Genomic DNA, 19,950 nt, shown 5'->3' on the forward strand with positions numbered 1-19,950 from the left:
CCTAAGATGTAACAAATTGGCAGCTCAGATTACTTATTAAGAGAGACGAAAACATATACATAGCAATAAGCTCAAAATTTGCGAACAGGTCCCCAAGTGTCTGTCCCTGCCGGGAACAACTACAGCTCCCCCAAAAATTGAATATTTAATAAATATACATAATTACACCCGGAGGAAAATTAAAGGAAACACGCGAAGAAAAAAACATATCCATTCATCTACGCCTTTGCCGAGAGAAGCCTGGGGATCCAACGGCCTGTCTTCCTCTGCTATTTTTCGGAGAATCCAGAGACCCTCGGAAGCTGTAAGCAAATTTGACAGATTCAGGAACCGGATCTAAAGGTTCGATGAAACACGCAACGTTAAGCCGAGTCCTCTCAAGTTCAGCCTGAAGCAATTCACTGCTGTACTGCTGTGCCAGCGCCTGAACAAACAAGTAATTCGTAAATAGCTTCCGAAATGCATTATCTGGACATCAGGCTGAACAAAGCAGCTTATTCCAGTCAAATTTGCATGATGATACAAAGCTGAATGAATTCAAGTAGATATCAGAAAAATTTCTGAAATAGCTGGAAATGAGGTTTTTAAAATATTCTTTTTGGTCTATTTGGAATCCCTAGAAAAGAAAAGAAAATAAGAATTCCAAACAGATCCTTAGTAAACTTTCAGATTCCTAATGGAGTATTAATTTAAACAAAGTATATTTTTGTGAAATTCCTCTTCGTATTCCCCTCTGTTAATGTAACTGCTTGGCTATATTTGGCGAATTCTTCAAAATCCGATGAGGTTGAGATGCTTTTGGCAAAAAAATTTAACACAATAACTTGTGTTTAAACCATTAGAGCAGAAAGAAATCAGAAAACATAAGGTTCCATGCATTCAGAAACTTACTATCAGATCATCTGGAGACACAGTCATGCCTTGCTGCCTCTCATCTGGTATCCCATCTTCACTCCCACGAGTAGGACGACGGTTGTGATGACCTGGATTCTCCACAGTCTCTGATGCACTTTCCGTTGCCTTCTCTAATAGTGCCGCTTGTAATGCCTTGAGTGCTTCATAAGCCTCAGGAGTGAAGTACGAGTTCAAAACAGTCTCAAAATATTCGAGCTGCACAAAGAGATGATAACCGTTAGGCTACGCTATATGGGCATTTAAATTTAGCTATTCAAGAACAACCTGATACAAATTTGTTTCTCTACAAAGTGAAAAAGGTTATCACTACAGCAGATTTCACCTCGAGCATGAGTTGACAGAAGCCATTTGCATCCAAGGACTTAATTTCTTTATCCTTTTTCTCCTGGAAAAGGCTGAGAAGCGTATCGATCAAACCCTCCACAAGAATTCCCAGAGTCTTCTCCAACATAGGCTTTGCACCAGCAAAAACCTGAACCAGGAATGCATGTGTAAGAAATGGAGGTTTCAAATCCTCTTTAGCTATTTCCTGAAATGAGCTCCCTGTTCGGTGCACTTTACTTTGATGTTATAGATAAATTACTTGAATAAGAAAAATTCAAGATAATTACAAAGTACAGTTCTTTCTATTCAGAAAAATTTAGAAACTCTTTAGAAGCTTAAACAACTTCCAAGACAAGTACACCTCGGCCAATTATCAACCATAACTCAAAACACTATTGATGTATTATGTATCTTAAAAAGTACTAATCCCAACTTAGTAACCTTTTTGTTCCGAATAAATGACAAGAATAAAAAACAAATAATCTCACCAAGGGAAACTTTGCATGACAACTGCAGGGATGTAAATAAGAAATTGCATAAAAAAGTGCAACAAATTTACCTCTGCATGGGCAGCCACAAGGGTGAGAATTAGCTCTACAGCTGCATCTCGCACACCCTGAGTATAGAAGAGTATCATAGTTAAATTTTCCAAGTAATGGAACCTTCTGCTTCAGAATGGCATTATTATTGTGGTAATTTAATTTTCACTTTCCAGAATTAGGTATAAGAATTGTATTTTAAAAAATGTTAGGGAAGACAGAAAATTCAAAACTTAAGTCTTCCAAATTTCCTTACTTTGATAATAGGTGCCCCACTCCATTGAACTCCAGCATCCAAGAGATAATTCACAGCTGAAGTTCTAATCAAGTTTGCCTGATGAGAAAACATGAACCAAAATTTAGAAGCATATTAATATGATTCGATGTAATGAGGTCGAATTGCTACAGAACCATATGAAATTGACCTATATCTATTCACCATGAATTGATAATATGATTAACCAAACAAAAGTGGCTATTGTGACATGAAGCTGAATAAGGGTGCCTTTGAAGCAATTTTTACCAAAACTACAAAGGAAGCAAACTTTGAACAAATAAGTTTACAAATCTACACCTTTGCACGAGTATACTGTTCAAGGATCTTTTCCTCGAGTGCTTCAAATGACAGCACCAAGTCTTGAATATCAGGATCCACCTCCTCCCTCTCTCTGAAGTTTTAGAAGAAACAGAATTAATTTCATTAGCCACATATCCTTTTAACCAAACTGTCCAGGAACTAGTGCATAGGAAGAAAAAATGACTAATTATTGGCCTAGTCTCTAGTATCTTTTAAATTTGGAAAACCTACCTGGACTGTGACCAGATATGTTTGAACTTATTGTACAGCTCGTATGAAAGTTTATCTTTGCAATAGCCAATGTTACTTAAGATTATGAGCAGCTTTTGATGAGAATCAGAAGTATCACTGATAGACAGTAAACCATTGCCCTCTGCCTCGTGTATATATCCATTTTGCAATTGAGAACCACCCTCTTTGGTTGACCTACTTTGTGAAAGGTCACTAGCGATCCGTCCCAGATAACCTGTCATATTAGATGTGAAAGGGGGACGAAGGCATGAGAAATCAGAAAAGAAAAAAAAATTCAAAACACAAACAGAAAGGACAGAAACATCAGACAACAAAAGAGCATGAGCCTACCTGCAAAATCAAGTAAACAATTTATGAATGCCAATCTAATGGACAACTGGATTTCTTGAACTTGTTCAAACATATCATCTGATTTTGCTGCCTCAGACTTTAAATCCTGAATCATCCTATTTATACAAACAAAACGAATTCAGACAAGCTATAATAGAATAAGATTAAAAAAATTCACAGCAACTCGTACTAGTCCAGCCTTGCCCATCCCTTTGGACAAGTTTGCTCAATTTTGAAGAAATTTGTCTAAAGACTTGATTCAACTTTCATCCAATTCTTTACATTTTATGTTTTTAAATTACCTTTTCGTCTATACCATTGAGCATGCATAGAAGGCAATTATGCAAATAATTTTTAAAAGAATTTATTGTTTTAATTAAAATTTTGTCATCTTAAGGTTGCAACTCTTATTTTTACTTTAAAAGGAAAAATTCCCTAAACTCTTCCCAAAGATAAGTACAAAACATATCATTTATCAATAAAAAATTTAGAAAGGAAACTATAGAAAAATAGGAAAATTTACAAAGGATAAACTCATCTGTAATATGATCATTCCCCTCATAAGCCTAACTCATTTTGTGACTTTGATCATTCGCATTGGGGATCTCAACATGGATCAGTGAAGCACACAAGTGGCCAAATCTGAATTATGTGCTAGGGTCCATCATAGGCAAGAAAATTTTTTGCACTTAAATATCAATTCAGGTAATTGTCCAGACTGCAAACATCCCCGTCAATCAAGTGATAGAGGCATCCTACCTATAATTTTTTAGTTTTTTTTTTTTTTGGATGTTTATTACTCACACCCCTTTCCCTCATTGAGTCTGAACCTAAGACCTCAAACTACAAACGTCACCCAAAAGCCCAATCCACCAATAATGTTAATTTTGAAACCACACTAAACACATACCCACTGATCTGATCCATTGCTGAGCTTGTCATTGCACGAAATGCTAAAGGCAAAAATGATATTGTATATGGAGATATGTCCCTTTCAAGAACTGATACTGCTGTCCATAAATCATCCTTCGATATTTCCTCAGTTGTAGCTCGCATCCAAGAGCAAAGTCTTAAGATATAAATCTTTGTGACTTCTGAATGAAGCATGCGCAGAGTCCTGACTGGCGCAGGGTCAAGAAAATGCCATCAGAATAAATTACACTTTAACCAAATCTGGGTGGAAAATGCAGGTAGGAAATTACCTGCATTTGGAGGACCAGCTTCTTTCCCTTCAATAGCTTGGCAAGGTTTAGATATTTCTTTAATGGCATTACTCATGAAGGGGCAAAGAATGTTGGATTCTTCAAGATCACGGAATGTGTTATGAACCTATATGGGAAAAAAAAACAAATACATCAATTTAATATAACGAAAAATACGAAATTGAACTTTTTTAATTATTTCTGTGGTAGAAGCACCTTTTAAATACAGATTGAAGTGCAAAATAAAATGACAGTAGCCAAGCACTCTTATTTAAAGAAAAAAACATACAGATAGGTAGCATGTCTTCACCTTAATCTCATATAAGGATACGGTACTCTGTACCATATCAGCTACTTCGTCAAGAGAATGGCTAGAGTATTTGACATCATTGACCTTATCCTCAACCTTATTTGGATTAGACTTAGCATTTGTGTCTGGATCAGGAAGTGTGTTGCCAGATGCAACTTGTGAAGCCTGCCAATGAGATGATTCAGAAAGATAAAAATACAATAAAATCTTCCAGGAAAACTTGGTTTTTGATCAAGTTAAAAACACCTTTGCAAACTTCCCACTGAACACAGAAAGTGCCAATCTCCAGAATGCTGGCAGATGATGGATGAGAACAGCAGTTAACTTGCGGATATATCTTTCTCGCAGTGCGTCAACTTCTTCACCTGATAAATCCACCAACTGGGCATCAACTGGCCCTGGTGACTCCCCCATAAGAACAGAAATGTCAACATCTGACTGATAGGAAAGCATGAAACACATGTCAGATACAGGTAAGGGAACAATCAGTACCAAACTATTAAAAATGACAGGCATCACAATGAATTAGAGCACTTACAGACTTGTTTGAGTCTTGCTGCATCTGTCTCCACCTGGCATTAGATAGAACACGCTCTCGGAGGTCATTATGCAATGCTTCCATTCGTGCTTCATGTTCTGATGTGCACCTTTCTAGCAAACCTCGAATCCTGCGATTCTGTCAAGAGGGGAGCAAGTAGAAAGTCAAAATAGAACTTGAACTACTTGCTACAGTAGGAAGAGATTTTACTTTTCTTTAGCATGTATATGTATCTTTCCAAACCTGTATATTCAGGTAATGCCACACAGGATCTGACTCAGGTTCCAACTCTAACAAGAGCCTCACTGTGTTTTCAAGCTAGAATAATCATGGTGCAAGATTACAAATAAGTCAGCAAATTTATCTTAGTGGAAGAATATCTGGAATTTAAATCAAATTGGGATTTATTCAGCCACATTAATCAGACTCCCTTACTTCGGCAAGCTCAATCTGTGGATCTTCCATAGACTTGTATAGCATGGCTCGGAACTCCTGCATCACCTTTTCAACCTCTTCAACCACACGTTTTAATATTCCCACCTGTGTTTTTATTTTTCGGAAAACAAAGAAAAATGAGTGAGAAAGAAAGCCATGAAAGATTATAATTAACATCTCATGAAGTACCTTGTTTGAGACCATGACAAGTTTTAAGTACCAAAACCATTTTATGAACTAATATGGAAGAAGTCTTTTCAAGTGTCTACATAGAAAAAACTAGACAGTAAAAACCACATACATTTACAAGTGAGGTGGTATACGCTAATTCAAAGATAACATGCATACATCTAACTGTTCTTACTAAGGTAGAGACTACTTGCATACATCCATTCAGCCATCAGAGATAGATAAATATACAAATAAACAAATAAACAAATAAATCTAGAAAGGAAGACCATTACGTACATGAGAAGGCAAACCAATTGACTTTGCTTTTCTGTATTCCCGAACAGCTAAATCGTATTCCCCCTTACTAATGCTGCCTCTGATAGCACTTGGCAAATTGAATAATGTTCTGAACCTCTGCAGCATCCCTTGAACAGATCTGATTTTTTCAGCTTGTGCCTGCATGAGGACCATTTACAAAAGACAAATCAACTGATCAATCAACACGTACATACCCCATCTTGATGCAACTCATCATCATAATCAAAGATTTCTCCTAACTACATTGATGTGCACACCATCTTTACACAAATAGGAGTAAAATTTTGCTATTTATCTGTAAAATTCTGAAATGATGAGAGAATAGGAGATGTCTCGTTGTCTTTGTCTTTTCCGAACCTTTTTCAGGTTGCTAGAGATCCTCAAATTATGGTTTCCTCCTCTTTCTACAGTGGGGTTCGGAACCTTAATTGAGGAGGGCTCTGAATGATCAGGAAGCTGTAGAAGCAGCATCCTTAATCTCCCTTCTTCAAAATGCTTTTGTTAAAAGAGAGATGCAAGATAAGTTGGTCTGGAAATTCTGCTCTTCCGGATTGTTTTTATTTTCCTCTTTTCATACAAAGAATATCCATGGATATCCAATGTCGTGAAGCATCTTGTGTGGTTAGGCCTTTATTGGTTCCCCTGAAGGTTAAGTATTTTCTTTGGTACGCATCAAAGAAGAAATTTATCCTGTGAACAATTATGAAGTAGCGGTCAACATGTTCAAAATTCAGAATGTAAGTTTTGTAATGATGTTTTTGAACATGAGACCATTTATTTATTCCCTGCCTTTTTTCGGAATGAAATGCCATGCTGAAATTTTTTTTCCTTTCACTCCTGTTTCCCTTCTTACCTGGATTTAATGTTTCAGATAATAAAAGTCCTTTCCTGCATCTGGGGAAGCAGCTTTGTGGCAATTGTCTAAGCCACCTTCTGGGACAGAAGGAATAGTAGACCTTTTTTAAGGAACGACTAGATCCATTAGGGGTGTTATTAAATGGACGATTCATTTTCTTCAGTTTTTGGAAAGCAAATAAATGCTGCTCAATCTCCTCTATAATGCAGACCTCACATGTCATAGCAAAGATATGGCTTGCTTTTTTCCTCTTTGGTGCATGCTTCAGTTGCCCCCGTTAAGAGAGCTGGTTGAAACTCAATTTTAATTGTAATTGTAGAGGTGACCTGGGCCCCCACAGGAGGAGAAGGTGTCTCTTGAGATTACTCAAGTACGGTTCTTCATGTTTATTCTGCCCCCTTTGGAATGCGTGACTCTACGGGGCAAAGTTTCTTGCTCTACTCAGTTTAAGCCTCTATAAGCAGTTCTTCTCGTCCCTTATCATAATGGAAGGAGATTCAACTATGGTGATGAGTTGGCTTATGTCTTCGGCAAGGCCTTCTCCTTGGTGGTTACCCATTATCATGATGAGATTTGTTCTATTTGTCAGGGAATTTCATTTATTGGAATCATGTTGCAAGAAATGGTAATAGTATTGCTAATTGTTTATCATATTTTGCGGTTTCTTTGTAGTAGTTTGTGAGAAAATAATTTCCATTGGATTTGGATTGATCAATGTTGGATTAAATCTGCTCTTTTTTGTACTTTCCCTTGTATTTTTTTTTCTCTTAGTGAATTTCTCACATTTATTTTTAAAAAGAGTAAAATAGCAATTTGCTTTTGTTGAAATATGTCTAGATTCATTCTCTTATTGTCCAGATTCATTGCCTGTTAAAATATGTCTAGATTCATTGTATGCTGAAATATGTCCAGATTCATTATATGTTAAAATATGTACAAATTCATCCTCTTATGCTGTATATATTGTACCCATTGTAGTTGTGATTAAATGAATAAAAAGTGAGAAAGAAATTTTTATTCTTCGTTTTCTTCATGGTATCAAGCCTGGCTCTAAATTCTTTTTTTCACCAACCTTCATTATTGTTAGTAACTATTGTTTGTAGTCTTCATTACTGGAAAAAAAATTTGCACCCTTTAACTAGCCTCTATGTGCCGAAATCCTTTCACTGGCCTTCTTTGCCAGACTTGTCTATGTGGAAAGGTGCAACTACGGGTTCCTCTTTCCTATCAAGATTCTCCACCACCGTCTCGAAAACTTCTGGGTCTTCAAGTGTTACAAACTACTATAAAAAATTGCGAGGGTTGTTTACAAAGATGGACATGTATCAGCATTGGAAACGGAATTTGCTACATACGTGAAAAAAATAAAAGACATGTTGGGGAGGGAGGATTTTCCAATTCTTTTTGGGACTCAATCCTGAATTTGACTAGATACGTGAGTGTGTTTTTGGTAAAGAACCCTTTCTAGAACTTACTGAAGTTTTACTCTTATTTGAGGGGCTAAAAATCAGAAAGATAAAAAGTGGTGAGACTATTGCAATAAGCCCAGACATACCAAGGAATCGTGCTATAAGTTACATGGAAAACCTCCCAACTAGAAGAACAAAGATGGTAGAAGCATGCAGGCAATTACACAAAGTAAGGGAGCAGTTTATCCTAGTAGTTCCGAGACACCTTCATTCAGTAAGGAAAAGTTAGAGCATCTGTATGAACTATTAAATGAGTCCAAATATAATCCCAATACCTCTGTTACTAGTTCATTTACTAAAAAATGTACTTCTCTTGTTGCCGTTTAACTCTTGTTTTGATCACATGCTATGGATAGTTGATTCAAGTGCTAGTGATCATATGAAAAGTCTTTCTCATTTGTTCTCATCCTATACTTTTCATGATAATCTTAAAGTGTGTAATGCAAATGGATCTTTATCTCCAGTTGCAGGGAAAGATTATATTGTTCTTTCAAAGAATCTAACGCTACAATCTGTCTTACATGTTCCTAACTTGTCTTGTAACCTTTAATCCATCAACAAACTCACTAAAGATTCAAATTGCACTGCTAAGTTCACTAAATCTCGATGTGAATTTCAGGATATGTGTTCGAGGAAGATGATTAGCAGTGCTAGAGAGGTTGATCAACTCTACTACTTTGAGGGAAGTGCATCCATGGTTAGATAAGTTCAAATTTCAGGCACTTTATTGTCTCTTTCTGTTAAAGATGAAAGAACGTTATGGCACTATAAACTAGGCCATCCAAATTTCTCATATTTGAGTAAGTTGTTTCCTTCAATTTTCAAAAGTAAAAATATTTCTCTTTTCCAATGTGAAATTTGTCAACTTGCCAAACATCGCAATACCTCTTTTCCTTCTCAACCTTACAAACAATCCAACCTTTTTCTCTCATACATAGTGACATTGGGGGCCATCGAGAGTGAAAAATATAACGGGGACACAATGGTCATACTCAGGTTTGTTGGGTGTATCTTTTGAAAAAAAATCTGAAGCTACCAAGGTGTTTCAAAACTTCTATACTATGATTGAAACCCAATTCCATACCAAAATTCAAATCATAAGAATGATAATGTCAAAGAGTACTTCAGGTCCATTCTTGGCCAATTTCTCATGGAAAAGGGTATTGTACACCAAACAACTTGTGTTGACGCACCTCAACAAAATGGTGTCGCTGAATGCCAAAATAGACACCGTTCAGAGGTAGCTCGGGCAATTATGTTTACCACTGGGGTTCCTAGACACTTCTAGGGAGAAGCCATGCTTACTGCTTGCTACCTCATCAATTGAATGTTGTCCCTGATATTTCAGTTTCAAAAACCTCTCAACATTTTGTTGGAGACTACCCTCATGCACAATTCTGCAATAATGTATCTCTCAAGGTGTTCGGTTGTGTTGTGTTTGTTCATGTTCACAGTCATACCCATAGTAAATTTGAACCGAGAGCTCGTAAATGTGTCTTTTTTGGGTACTCACCAACTCAAAAGGGAAATAAGTGTTTTGATCCTACCACCAACCAGGTCTATGTGAGAATGGATGTCACTTTCTTTGAAGACCACTCTTTTTTCCACCAAACTTCTGTTCAAGGGGAGAATTATTTGGATAAAGAAAAGTTTTGGGAAACAGTTGCCCCCTTGCCTATATCTTCAATTACCTCTTGTCCAGAAATAAACACTTCATCTCCTCAACCACAAATTCTCTTCCTGAACACAAGTCTATTGTGCCAAAAACTGAAAAATTTAATGCAAGGGGAGAAATACTACCTAAGAAAAACACATAGTTATATGTTTACACGAGGAGGCATAACCAACACAGTGTGGAGCAACAACCACAAATAGACTGTCAAGATTCAATTCCAAGCACATTAGGTTATTCAGATTCTTCCTGGTGTCTAGAATCTTGTGATTTTCAAGACCTTAATGTCCCCATTGCTCATAGACAAGGCATAAGGTCATGCACAAATCATCCTAAATCTCGCTTTTTATCCTATCATATAATGTCCTCAAGCTTTAGAGCCTTTGTTTCTATCTTGTTAAAAACAGAAATTCCTAAGTCTATCTAAGAATCTCTTGTTGTTCCCAATTGAAAAAAGGTTGTTCTTTGGGAGATGAGGGCACTAGAGAAGAATCAGACTTGGGAATCGGAATGTCTTCCCAAAGGAAAAGTCTAGTTGGTTGTAAGTGGGTATTCACAGTGAAATATAAGGTTGATGGGTCAATAAAAAGGTATAAAGCAAGGCTGGTAGCAAAGGGATATACTCAGACGTGTGGAATAGATTACTAGGAGACCTTTGCTCCTGTTGAAAAATTGAATAGTGTCAAAATCCTGTTGTCTCTTGCAATTGTTATGGACTGGTCATTACAACAGTTGGATATGAAGAATGTCTTCCTCAATGGTAAATTGGAAGAGAAAGTGTATACGCATCTCCCTCCAAGATTTGAAGGTTTACTTGGAGAAAATAAAGTTTGTAAACTCAAGAGGCATCTATGGTCTTAAACAATCTCCTAGAGTACGGTTTGATTGGTTCACTAAAGCTATAAAAAACTTTGGGTATCTTCAGAGCCAAGCAAACACACAATGTTTTTTAAACACATTAATGCCAGGAAGACTACTATATTTATTGTGTATGTGGTTGATATTATCCTGACTGGAAATGCTCTAATTGAACCAGAAAAGCTAAAGACCTTTCTGGCCAAAGAATTTGAGATAAAAAATCTTGGATCTTTAAGGTATTTTCTAGGCATGGAGGTGACAATAACTAAGAAAGGAATATTGGTGTCTCAAAGGAAATATATCTCAGATCTTCTCAATGAAATCGGTATGTTAAGGTGCAAGCCAGCTGAAACACCCATGGATGCAATTGCAAGTTGAGGTTGATAGGAACAATATCAATAACTACTTTGGAAATTGATTTTCTTATCCCATACTTGACCTAACATTGTTTGTGCATGAGTGTTGTCAATCAATTCGCGTACTCCCTCGTGAGAAGCACCTAAATGTAGTTTATAGGATTCCCAAATATCTTATTCAGACTCCAAAAAGGGATTATTGTTCAAGAAGAGTGATAATGAATGTATTGAAGAATTCATTGATGCTGACTGGGTTGGAAGTATAAATGATAGGAGGTCTACATCTGGATATTTCACCTTTATAAGAGAAAATCTAGTGACTTGAAGAAGCCCAAAGCAGAATTTGGTGGCTAGAAACAGTCCTGAAGCTGAGTCCTGGGCTATTGCACAAGGGATATGTGAGCTTCTGTGGATAAAACGGTTTCTAAGTGAGTTGAAGATTGTGTTCAATCAGCCTAGGAAGTAGTTATACACTAATAGCAAGGCAGCTATAAGTATTGCCTGTAATCCAGTACAACACGACAGAACAAAGCACATTGAGATCGATCCACATTTTATCAAAGAGAAACTAGATGGAGTATTGTGTATTCCATTTGTTCCTACCAAACAACAGGTGGCAAATATCTTCACGAAGAGTCTTCAATCACAACAATTTGACTTCCTAATTAACAAGTTGTGAATGTTAAACATTTATAAACCAGCTTGAGAGGAAATGTTAAAATATGTCCAGATTCATTCTCCGATGTTTTATATACTGTAGCCATTACAGTTATGATTAAATGAATGAAAATTGAAAAAGAAGTTTCTATTCTTCATTTTCTTCAACATTCCTTACCTGTCTCTCCAATAGGGGTTCCAAAGCTCTTGTTGCAATTGAAGTGACATTCTGTATAGCATTGAACAAGTGTTTAGTTCCAGCACCTTCTGGATCTTGCTCTATGCGGTTCAATTTTGACTCAATATCTGTGAAGAAACTACATTTTTTCAGTTAAAATCATAAAAACAAATAACATGCAATTGATTGACTTGAGATGAATGTGACAAAAGGCTTAAAGTAAAGAAATAGCAGTGACTTGCTTCAATTCAAGAGCCCAGATGTGCTGATTCAGAGAACACAATCCTCAAATCAAAATCATCACATCAAACAAAATAATTTGTGATAAATTATGAATAATATGTAGCTGATATCAAAAGTACTCGTTTACCATCAATTGTCGTTTTACAAGAGATGAAACAATCAAAATTTTCTTTGACTAATTGTTTCTTCTGTTGTGTTCTTCCCCTCAGATCAGTCTTTAAAGCTAGGGCACCAGACTCCAGATCTGCTGCACTTGTCTGATGATGGACCCGAGATAGAAACAGCTTTGGCTCAAATATATCAGAGTAGAAGTTCAGCTTCTCTACAAAGTGCGAGAGTTGAAAGTGGAATTATAAGAAGAACAAAAAAATGTAAAAGGACAACTCTTTATAAAAAAACAAAACAAAAGTAAAAGGATAACTCTTTTTCTAGAGATGCAAACAAAAAATACTAAAAAGAAAAGAAAAAAAGAGAAGAAAGATATGGAAGGATGCAATACCACGAGTACTTGAATCTAGACTATCTAGCTTGTCTTGAGATATAGCTGGTGAGCTATCTGAAGCATCAGTTATCAATCTTAATGACCTGCTATCTATTATCCTGCCCAAACAAATATATCAAGTTACAAGTAATTGAAAAAAACAAAACAAAACAGGAGCTTTAAAAAGTTTTGTTCAGTATGTGATAAAAGCAAAAAGAATACGATGATTTAGCTTTGGACTTCGGGGCTTTAACCCTTTTCTTCTTTTCTTTTTCTTTTTAATCTTCTCTCCTTCCTTTTTGGCAGTAAAAAAACAGGATGCCAAGACTGGAAATATGTAGTCAGTTTGCTACTTCATCTTCTGCAAAAGGGAGTTCAAGTAATATTTCTCTTCAACTGTATGCCTAAGACTTCCTATGGGAATATTGGATTGGAGAAGCTGCAGAGTATAATACCTTAACTGATAAAAACTTTTGAAGATGACGATTTTGTTAAAGCTGACAAGAACAAAATTACAAGCTGGACATAACCCAAGATACCAAAAATTAACTAAAAAAGCTAGAAGGAAAAATATCCACAATGGGATTGGAGGTCAAACCCCTTCTAGCATTAAAAAAAAAAAAAAAAAAAAACTCCTTAGCAAGCTTTTCTATGTCATTGTTTGCTGAGCAATGCAAGTGGGGCTAAGAAACCTCCAGGTCCCAAACAATGTCTTGAATAAAATACAGTGGAATTAAACCATCATGACACAGTTTTATTCTAGAGTAAGCTTTGGGACAGGAAAATACACTGGAATAGTCAAGCTCCGATCCTGTTTATTCCTTATTTTCAAGCACAGAAGACAGCTAAACCATGGATTTTCCTTTAAAATGTGGATCTGACTCAGCCAAAAAAATATTGTACAACAATGTATAAGCACGAAGACATATAGGCCCCTCATGTGCATGGGAAGTGGGAATAAAACTTCACATCCCTTCAGTGAACTAGTCCCAGTTTTAGATCTCAATAAATGTATAAAGACAGTAGACCCCTCAGGGACAATTGATGATGGGACTGACAATGACTATCATAATAGTCTCCAACTATATTGCAGTCAATTAGATGAATCCTCCCCTCCAGACAGCTATAAGAATACTGATGATCATAATAGCAATTTCTTAGAGGAGGTTTAGGTTCACCCTATTTCCTCTTCCAACTTCTAATGCACTCATCAGATTATAAAGCGTGGAATAAAAAAAATTTAGCCATTTATAAATTCAGATAAGATTACCCATTTACCAATGTACCATTTACTAAACATCACATACATGGATATAGGGGTAATCCATGTCCAATTACCCTATTAATTGCTAATATTGAGGGTAATGTTGTAATTATATCCCCAATACATTAATTTAAGTATATTTCTTGAGAGTAAATGTCATAAGAACTTTTCTAAGACAATTAGTAAAAGATCGTTAATTGTATGTTTAGTTAAAATTCTCATAAGTTTATACAATTCATAATGTATTTTCTGAATTTTAAATTTATTTAAATATTTTAAAGTTACTCATTTACCCTGTTTAAAGTGGGCAAATGGGTAACAAAACATTTTTTATGTACATTAACCAAAATGGGTCAAGGAATAATTATACGTAAACAAACTGAGTAACAGAACAACCATGCCATACAGTTTATACCCATTTAAAGCCCTAGATTTAAGAGGGAAAGAAAAAAAATCGATTAAAGAAAAGAAAAGTGCATGGTTTTGAGTAGCAAAAATAAAAACAAAAAAGATACAAAAGCATACACAAACCATACTAAAGCTAAGGACGACCAAGGGGAAGGAGATCTCATCAATGAGATCTAGAAAGCTTCACTCCTAGTGAGGCTCAGCCAAATGATAGTTTTACTAATAATCATATTTTTTAATGATGAAGGAACACCTTCAAATTGCATGTATTTAATTTACATAATTTATTGGGATCTCCAATTTGGCAAGTGGTCCAAGTCACAGGAACTTGACATAGGCTCATCCATAAAAAAGCCAAAAATACAACATTTTTTCCATGATATAAATAATATAGCCTTTTTTGAGAATATGTACTCCCATTTCTATCTTTGTTTAGAATACTATTTCTTGTATTATTAGTAACAGTGTATTTTTTTTTTGTGAAAATGATAGGATAAGAATCTTAGTAATCACTATTGACATCACCATCCATCAATGTCATCATTCAAAAACTCCCATTTCCATTTTTTATAAACTCTTTTTTTCTATGATTAGTAGTAATGGTGTGAGTTTTTCTTTTCTATCAACATCAAAATTCAAAGAAAAGTTGACAATGTCATAATTAAAAGGAAAAATAATTATTTTTACCATTATTGTCATTATTTTTACCGTTACTATCATTGTTATATCATCTGTATCACATGCCTCATGCTGAAATGGACATTTATTTATTCATATTTGCCCTAACTTTATATGGAGTGCTCTTGATGGGAAGACCCTCATCTTTGACAACCTAACATGAAGAGTTATTGTAGTCAACCATAGCCTTTGCAAGCTTTGTGGCACTGACAATCAGCCCTCTTACCCCACCCACCCACCCACAAGATTTCATTAAACTAAACTTCGATGGGTGCTCAATGGCTAACCCAGGACCTGCAGCTTTGGGGAGATGGGTCTCCAATCTCATGATGCAATACAGGTCATATAGTGTAGCTGATACTACTGCAGGTGGAGCTACTCGCTCTTCTTCAAAGTCTGAAACTATTTCATTCAAGCCTGAGTGGATCACCAATCACTGAAAGAGATCCGGAAGTGGTCATAAATTGGTGCAAGAATCATTTCGTTCCCCCATGGCAGCATTGTCTTTAATGAGATACAAGATCTAGCTTTAAATTAAACATCAGAATGATATCATACTTCTCACTCCGTAATTGTATTGCTGAATATTTAGCTAAGGGTAAAGGCCTTCATTGTCTCGCTTTAAGAGGTACGCCCTCTTTCCTTCTTTGCATTTCCTTTGCCTTTCGGCTTAACAAATCACTCTTTCTCAAAGAAAATATTTTCCTTAACTTTAGTGTATTCCATATTTCTGTTCTACCATCTTTCTTATAGAAAGACAAAGAATGAGCCAGACAAAACACTCCACACAAGTAGATACAGTAAAAATAATTTTTCCCCACATAGACTATGAAATATATACTGTTGGAGGTATAGATTTGTACTTATTGACAAAGACATCACTTAAGTGAGTGAAGATTATTAAAGAAAAAGCAAAGAATGGATTCCTATATATACATCAACCACTCATTTAATCATAATCCAGAAAGAGAAAGAAAAAAATGCAAACAGATTTCAATGAGCTTACCCTAATCCAAGTGGATCTATACATTCCATGCCTCGAGTTAACGACTGTATATGGGTAATGCCTTTCAGACCTGCTGCTGGCTTCCTCTTATCAAAGTTTAGAGGTACAAGTACAGACCTCGTCTCACGCATTTCCCTAACCCGACGACCAAGCTGTACAGCAAATAAAGGCACTCAAGAACTCTTTCATCAATGTAAACTATAAAAGCAACATTTGAATTGAATCTAATTTTGTATATGTAACAATAAATTAAAAAGTTCACAGATATACAACCAATAACAATTTCTACATAAATGCCATAGTTTTCCTTTTTCATAAAACACAATGCACTGTTGCAGTTAAAAGCATCATTGTTTCCATGTCTCCCTTTTCATTTTTCTCTTTTCAATAAATGGTACTTTATGAGAATATGATTATAGAAAACAAGTATAGACTTGAACAAACTCACCCACACAAATAAAAATTCTCCTTTTTTCCCTTTAATATTGATGATTTCTTTCAGAAAGTGAGAAAATAATAGAATAACGATCACAGATAGCTAGCAGAGGAGGCATAGACAAAAGAGATCATAAGCACGAAAGCAGATCATATACAACAAAGAGTTGGAGGGTAGCCCCATCATTTGCTACCTTATCCACTAGACAATTAGCAGAGCTACAAGTAAGAGATCACAAAATTGAAATATCTTTGGCAAAAACTAGGAACTATTCAAAGATGTGCCACAGACACCAAGTGGACCTGTAATGTCAAGCACATTCAACCAACTTTTGAGTCTTCTTTTCATCTAGGGGCTGAATAATGTTTTGCTGAAATTTTTCAAGCCTTGAAGGAGACTGGTTTCAGCTTCTCTTGAGTCATACCAAATAAAACATCTTAACTAAGCTCATGGGTTTCAACACATATCACAATCAAAGAGATTCAAATAGACACAACACTGGAATGTTATGACAGAAAATTTTCTGGAACAGTCCAGGTCTAACACTAATAGGTCAATTACTCAGACATATCATTTTTAAGATTGGTTTGGAGAACTTCGACAACAGCAGAAAAGAATTTCTGCTTTCAGATGGTGCATTCTACAAGAAAATACCTGATTGAATTTCATCATTTATAACATAAAGCAAATTGAAGCAGATGTATAACGTTATCCTGCAGGCAAGTAACTTCACTGGCCTAGACAAGATCCATTACTTACCAAAGAAAGCCCCCTCAAAGACCACTATATATGTTCTCAGGAATCTTCTGAAGCCAACAAAAGAAATAACTGAACTCTTGTAGGTACTACTCACGAAAACTGATATGCCAGCCATCCTCCAGCATTTCTATTCCCCTAGAGTTTCTGAGAACTGAGGAACTCAACGATGTTCAGTGAGATTCATCAATTTATGTTGAGGAAAATTATGCAATTTCGGCTGTTAATAGATTAAAACTGTGAAAAGAGAGGATTTCTACACCTTGACCCATCATCAAACTCAATAAATGAGTTATCCAGTTTATGAAGGATAAACTTACCAGTCCAACCAGTACAAAGGTGCTCTCTTGCCGGATCAACATTTTTATCAAGGTTCTAGGAGGATTGCCCTCCGACTTAACAATAACAACTTTTCAATGTTCCCGGGACCCCATTTATCGCAATGTAAGACTCAAACTATTGATTGCCATCTTTGGAAAGCTTCAACAAAACAAAAAATAATAATAATCGGACAACATTGGCACCTTCATTTTTGTTTACAAGATCGCAAGTTAAAAAAAAAAAGTATTAAACAGTGACAATCTAATCTCTTCAATTCTGAAAACATTGTACGAAAGTAAGTGAATCTGAGCAAGCCAACTCAAATATATGCACGTACATTTTCCTAATTAAAGAGAAGTTACTCGGTTGGCTGGAAATTATCTTCGTCATGACGGACACGTAAAACAATTTCAAACTATAAGCAACCAACATCTTCAGTCGCTTATTTCAGGAGTGCAACCCAGTGCATGCCTTCATTTTGGTCTCACGAGGTATTCATTAAGTAGAACACGATACATACTTGATCAGCAAGCAGTAGCCTAGAAGGCAATGCCAAGGATGAAAACAACAAAAAATAGCGAACAAGATGAATTTTCAGAGACACCGGCAACGTACCTCGGCCTCATCAACGCGCTTCCAGCAATCCGGCTCAGTGCCATCCCACCCTTGGTCGGCAGCAGCATCCTTGCTGCCCTTCCGGTGGGGCCGATTCTTTGCGGCAAGGCTCTGATCTTTGGAGGAGTCCTCGTCCCCGGAGGAGATACTAAGCAATTCAACCTCCGAATCTTCATCGTCGTCGGTGGCCCTAGGAAGCGAATTCTTCTGACTGTGGGGACGGTTTTTAGCATTAGGATTCGACCTCCCCTGTTCCTTCACGGAGGAAGGGGGTGGAGGGGGTTGGAGGAGATTGACAACCGGCTTGGAGGAAGTGGAGGGGCGCTTGTAATTGACGTCGCGTTGGGCTTGCTCCTTCAAGGCCATCTGAAGGAGCTCGTCTTCGTCGAAATCTTCGCTGTCGCTCGACATATTTGTCTCTGTTCCGGCACTGCTCTCTGGCTTGATTTTTCTCAGATCTAATAATGTGGTGTTCTCGTATCATCCAGGAGGCAGAGAGGGAAGCGGCTGCGTTGTTGAATTCGAGAGAAAGGAGCGGAGAGGTATCAAGGGTGTAATATACGCGCGTGGGAAGCATGTGAAATGAACGGTCTGTGGCATAGAAGGTCACAGCCCACAGGACGGCAGGGGTTGGGTCGTGGACGAAGAACGTTCGAGTGGACCGTGACCCGTCTGCAGCCTCTAGCTCTGTCCACATCCTCCAAAAAACTATTAAATATTGTGCGCGACTCATCACTGATGCCAATCAGAAAACCAATCAAATGACAAACAATGGAAACACGTTATATGAATATGAGATCATTAGCATATATCTTAGTACTGATGAGTCCATATGCATTGAAAAATAATTTTTAATATTAATATCCTAAAAATGAGAAATATGACAAAAACAAGAAAATGAGTAACTTGTAATAATATACTTAAATAAAACATAATACCTAAACACCAAATTAGGTAAAACAAATATGATTACTACACAAATAAGTAATTTAATATATAATTAAAATATATTAATATACTAATTACTTAAATTAGATATTATATTATTTAATAATTACAATTTATTGTACATTAATACAATAATTACGTGAGCCTATTAACTATGCCCATGAGTAATTATAAAAATAACAGAAATAAATATAATAAATTAAGTTATTAATTTATTAATAATATAAGATAAACTTTAACATAAAAATGAATGCTTAAACAAAAAATAATTGATCAAATGCTTACTTTAATACACTATATATATTTTTACGTATTATTAATTGATAATATTTATTTATTAAATATAAACCATTGGTTTTATTAATTATAAAAATGGGTTAAATAAACCAAAATGCTTGATCCTTTCTTTCTACAACTACTTTGCAAGTGTAAATTCTCTTAAAATAAGCTCAAGGTGTTGCTACGAAAAACAAGGACCAACACTAATTTGCATCCCCACCATAATTTCAAACACACACTAGTTAGTTACGATGATTTTTTGTTCTCAAATGAAATTGATTTATTATATAATTTAGGTATAATTTTTTGAAATTGAGTTTTATCAAAACAATTAGTTGATGGGGGATTCGATAAGGTAGAGTGATAAGTTTTGAATCCAAGTCTACCATTTAACCCTTAAACATGTGTGCTTTTGAGAGAGGGATCGCGTTTTAGTCAATGGCCTCAGGAGTCAAGAGTGTTAAAGAATAATCCTACATAGATTAACCAGTAGAAAGATCTTGAATTTATTAATTGGGAAAGAAACTCGCTTACTTGTTCAATCGTATTTCACCCCCT

At 36.0% G+C, this 19,950-nt stretch overlaps 1 protein-coding gene across 1 annotated transcript; it reads right to left on the reverse strand.

Annotated features, from left to right (window-relative positions):
• Positions 1–9: 9 nt before the first annotated feature.
• On the reverse strand, positions 10–18,698 carry LOC137958456 (exocyst complex component SEC5A-like). The gene is made up of 21 exons (XM_068805489.1): positions 18,166–18,698; positions 16,038–16,189; positions 12,700–12,800; positions 12,328–12,522; positions 11,958–12,085; positions 5,891–6,049; positions 5,423–5,527; positions 5,231–5,305; positions 4,988–5,125; positions 4,696–4,887; positions 4,450–4,614; positions 4,140–4,266; positions 3,848–4,058; positions 2,938–3,053; positions 2,587–2,821; positions 2,353–2,446; positions 2,035–2,112; positions 1,799–1,855; positions 1,238–1,387; positions 892–1,110; positions 10–424 (listed from the first exon to the last, which is right to left on the reverse strand). Exons 1-21 carry the CDS (start codon positions 18,574–18,576, stop codon positions 215–217), a joined length of 3,318 nt encoding a protein of 1,105 aa, XP_068661590.1. The 5' UTR covers positions 18,577–18,698; the 3' UTR covers positions 10–214.
• Between the last annotated feature and the right edge of the window lie 1,252 nt (positions 18,699–19,950).

This window comes from Aristolochia californica, unplaced genomic scaffold, assembly GCF_029961685.1.
Source record: "Aristolochia californica isolate CCGP_79_NKW_82.1479 unplaced genomic scaffold, dmAriCali1.0.hap1 SCAF_3, whole genome shotgun sequence".
Taxonomy (NCBI): domain Eukaryota; kingdom Viridiplantae; phylum Streptophyta; class Magnoliopsida; order Piperales; family Aristolochiaceae; genus Aristolochia; species Aristolochia californica.

What these genes read in the sequence shown, in the direction of transcription:
- LOC137958456 (XM_068805489.1), bottom strand. Translation starts at nt 18,576, where the DNA reads ATGTCGAGCGACAGCGAAGATTTCGACGAAGACGAGCTCCTTCAGATG. An exon ending in AACCCCTATTGGAGAGACAG is followed by an intron (nt 6,050 to 11,957) that starts GTAAGGAATGTT and finishes GTCCTCATGCAG; the next exon opens with GCACAAGCTGAAAAAATCAG. An exon ending in TTGTTTACTTGATTTTGCAG is followed by an intron (nt 2,822 to 2,937) that starts GTAGGCTCATGC and finishes CTAATATGACAG; the next exon opens with GTTATCTGGGACGGATCGCT.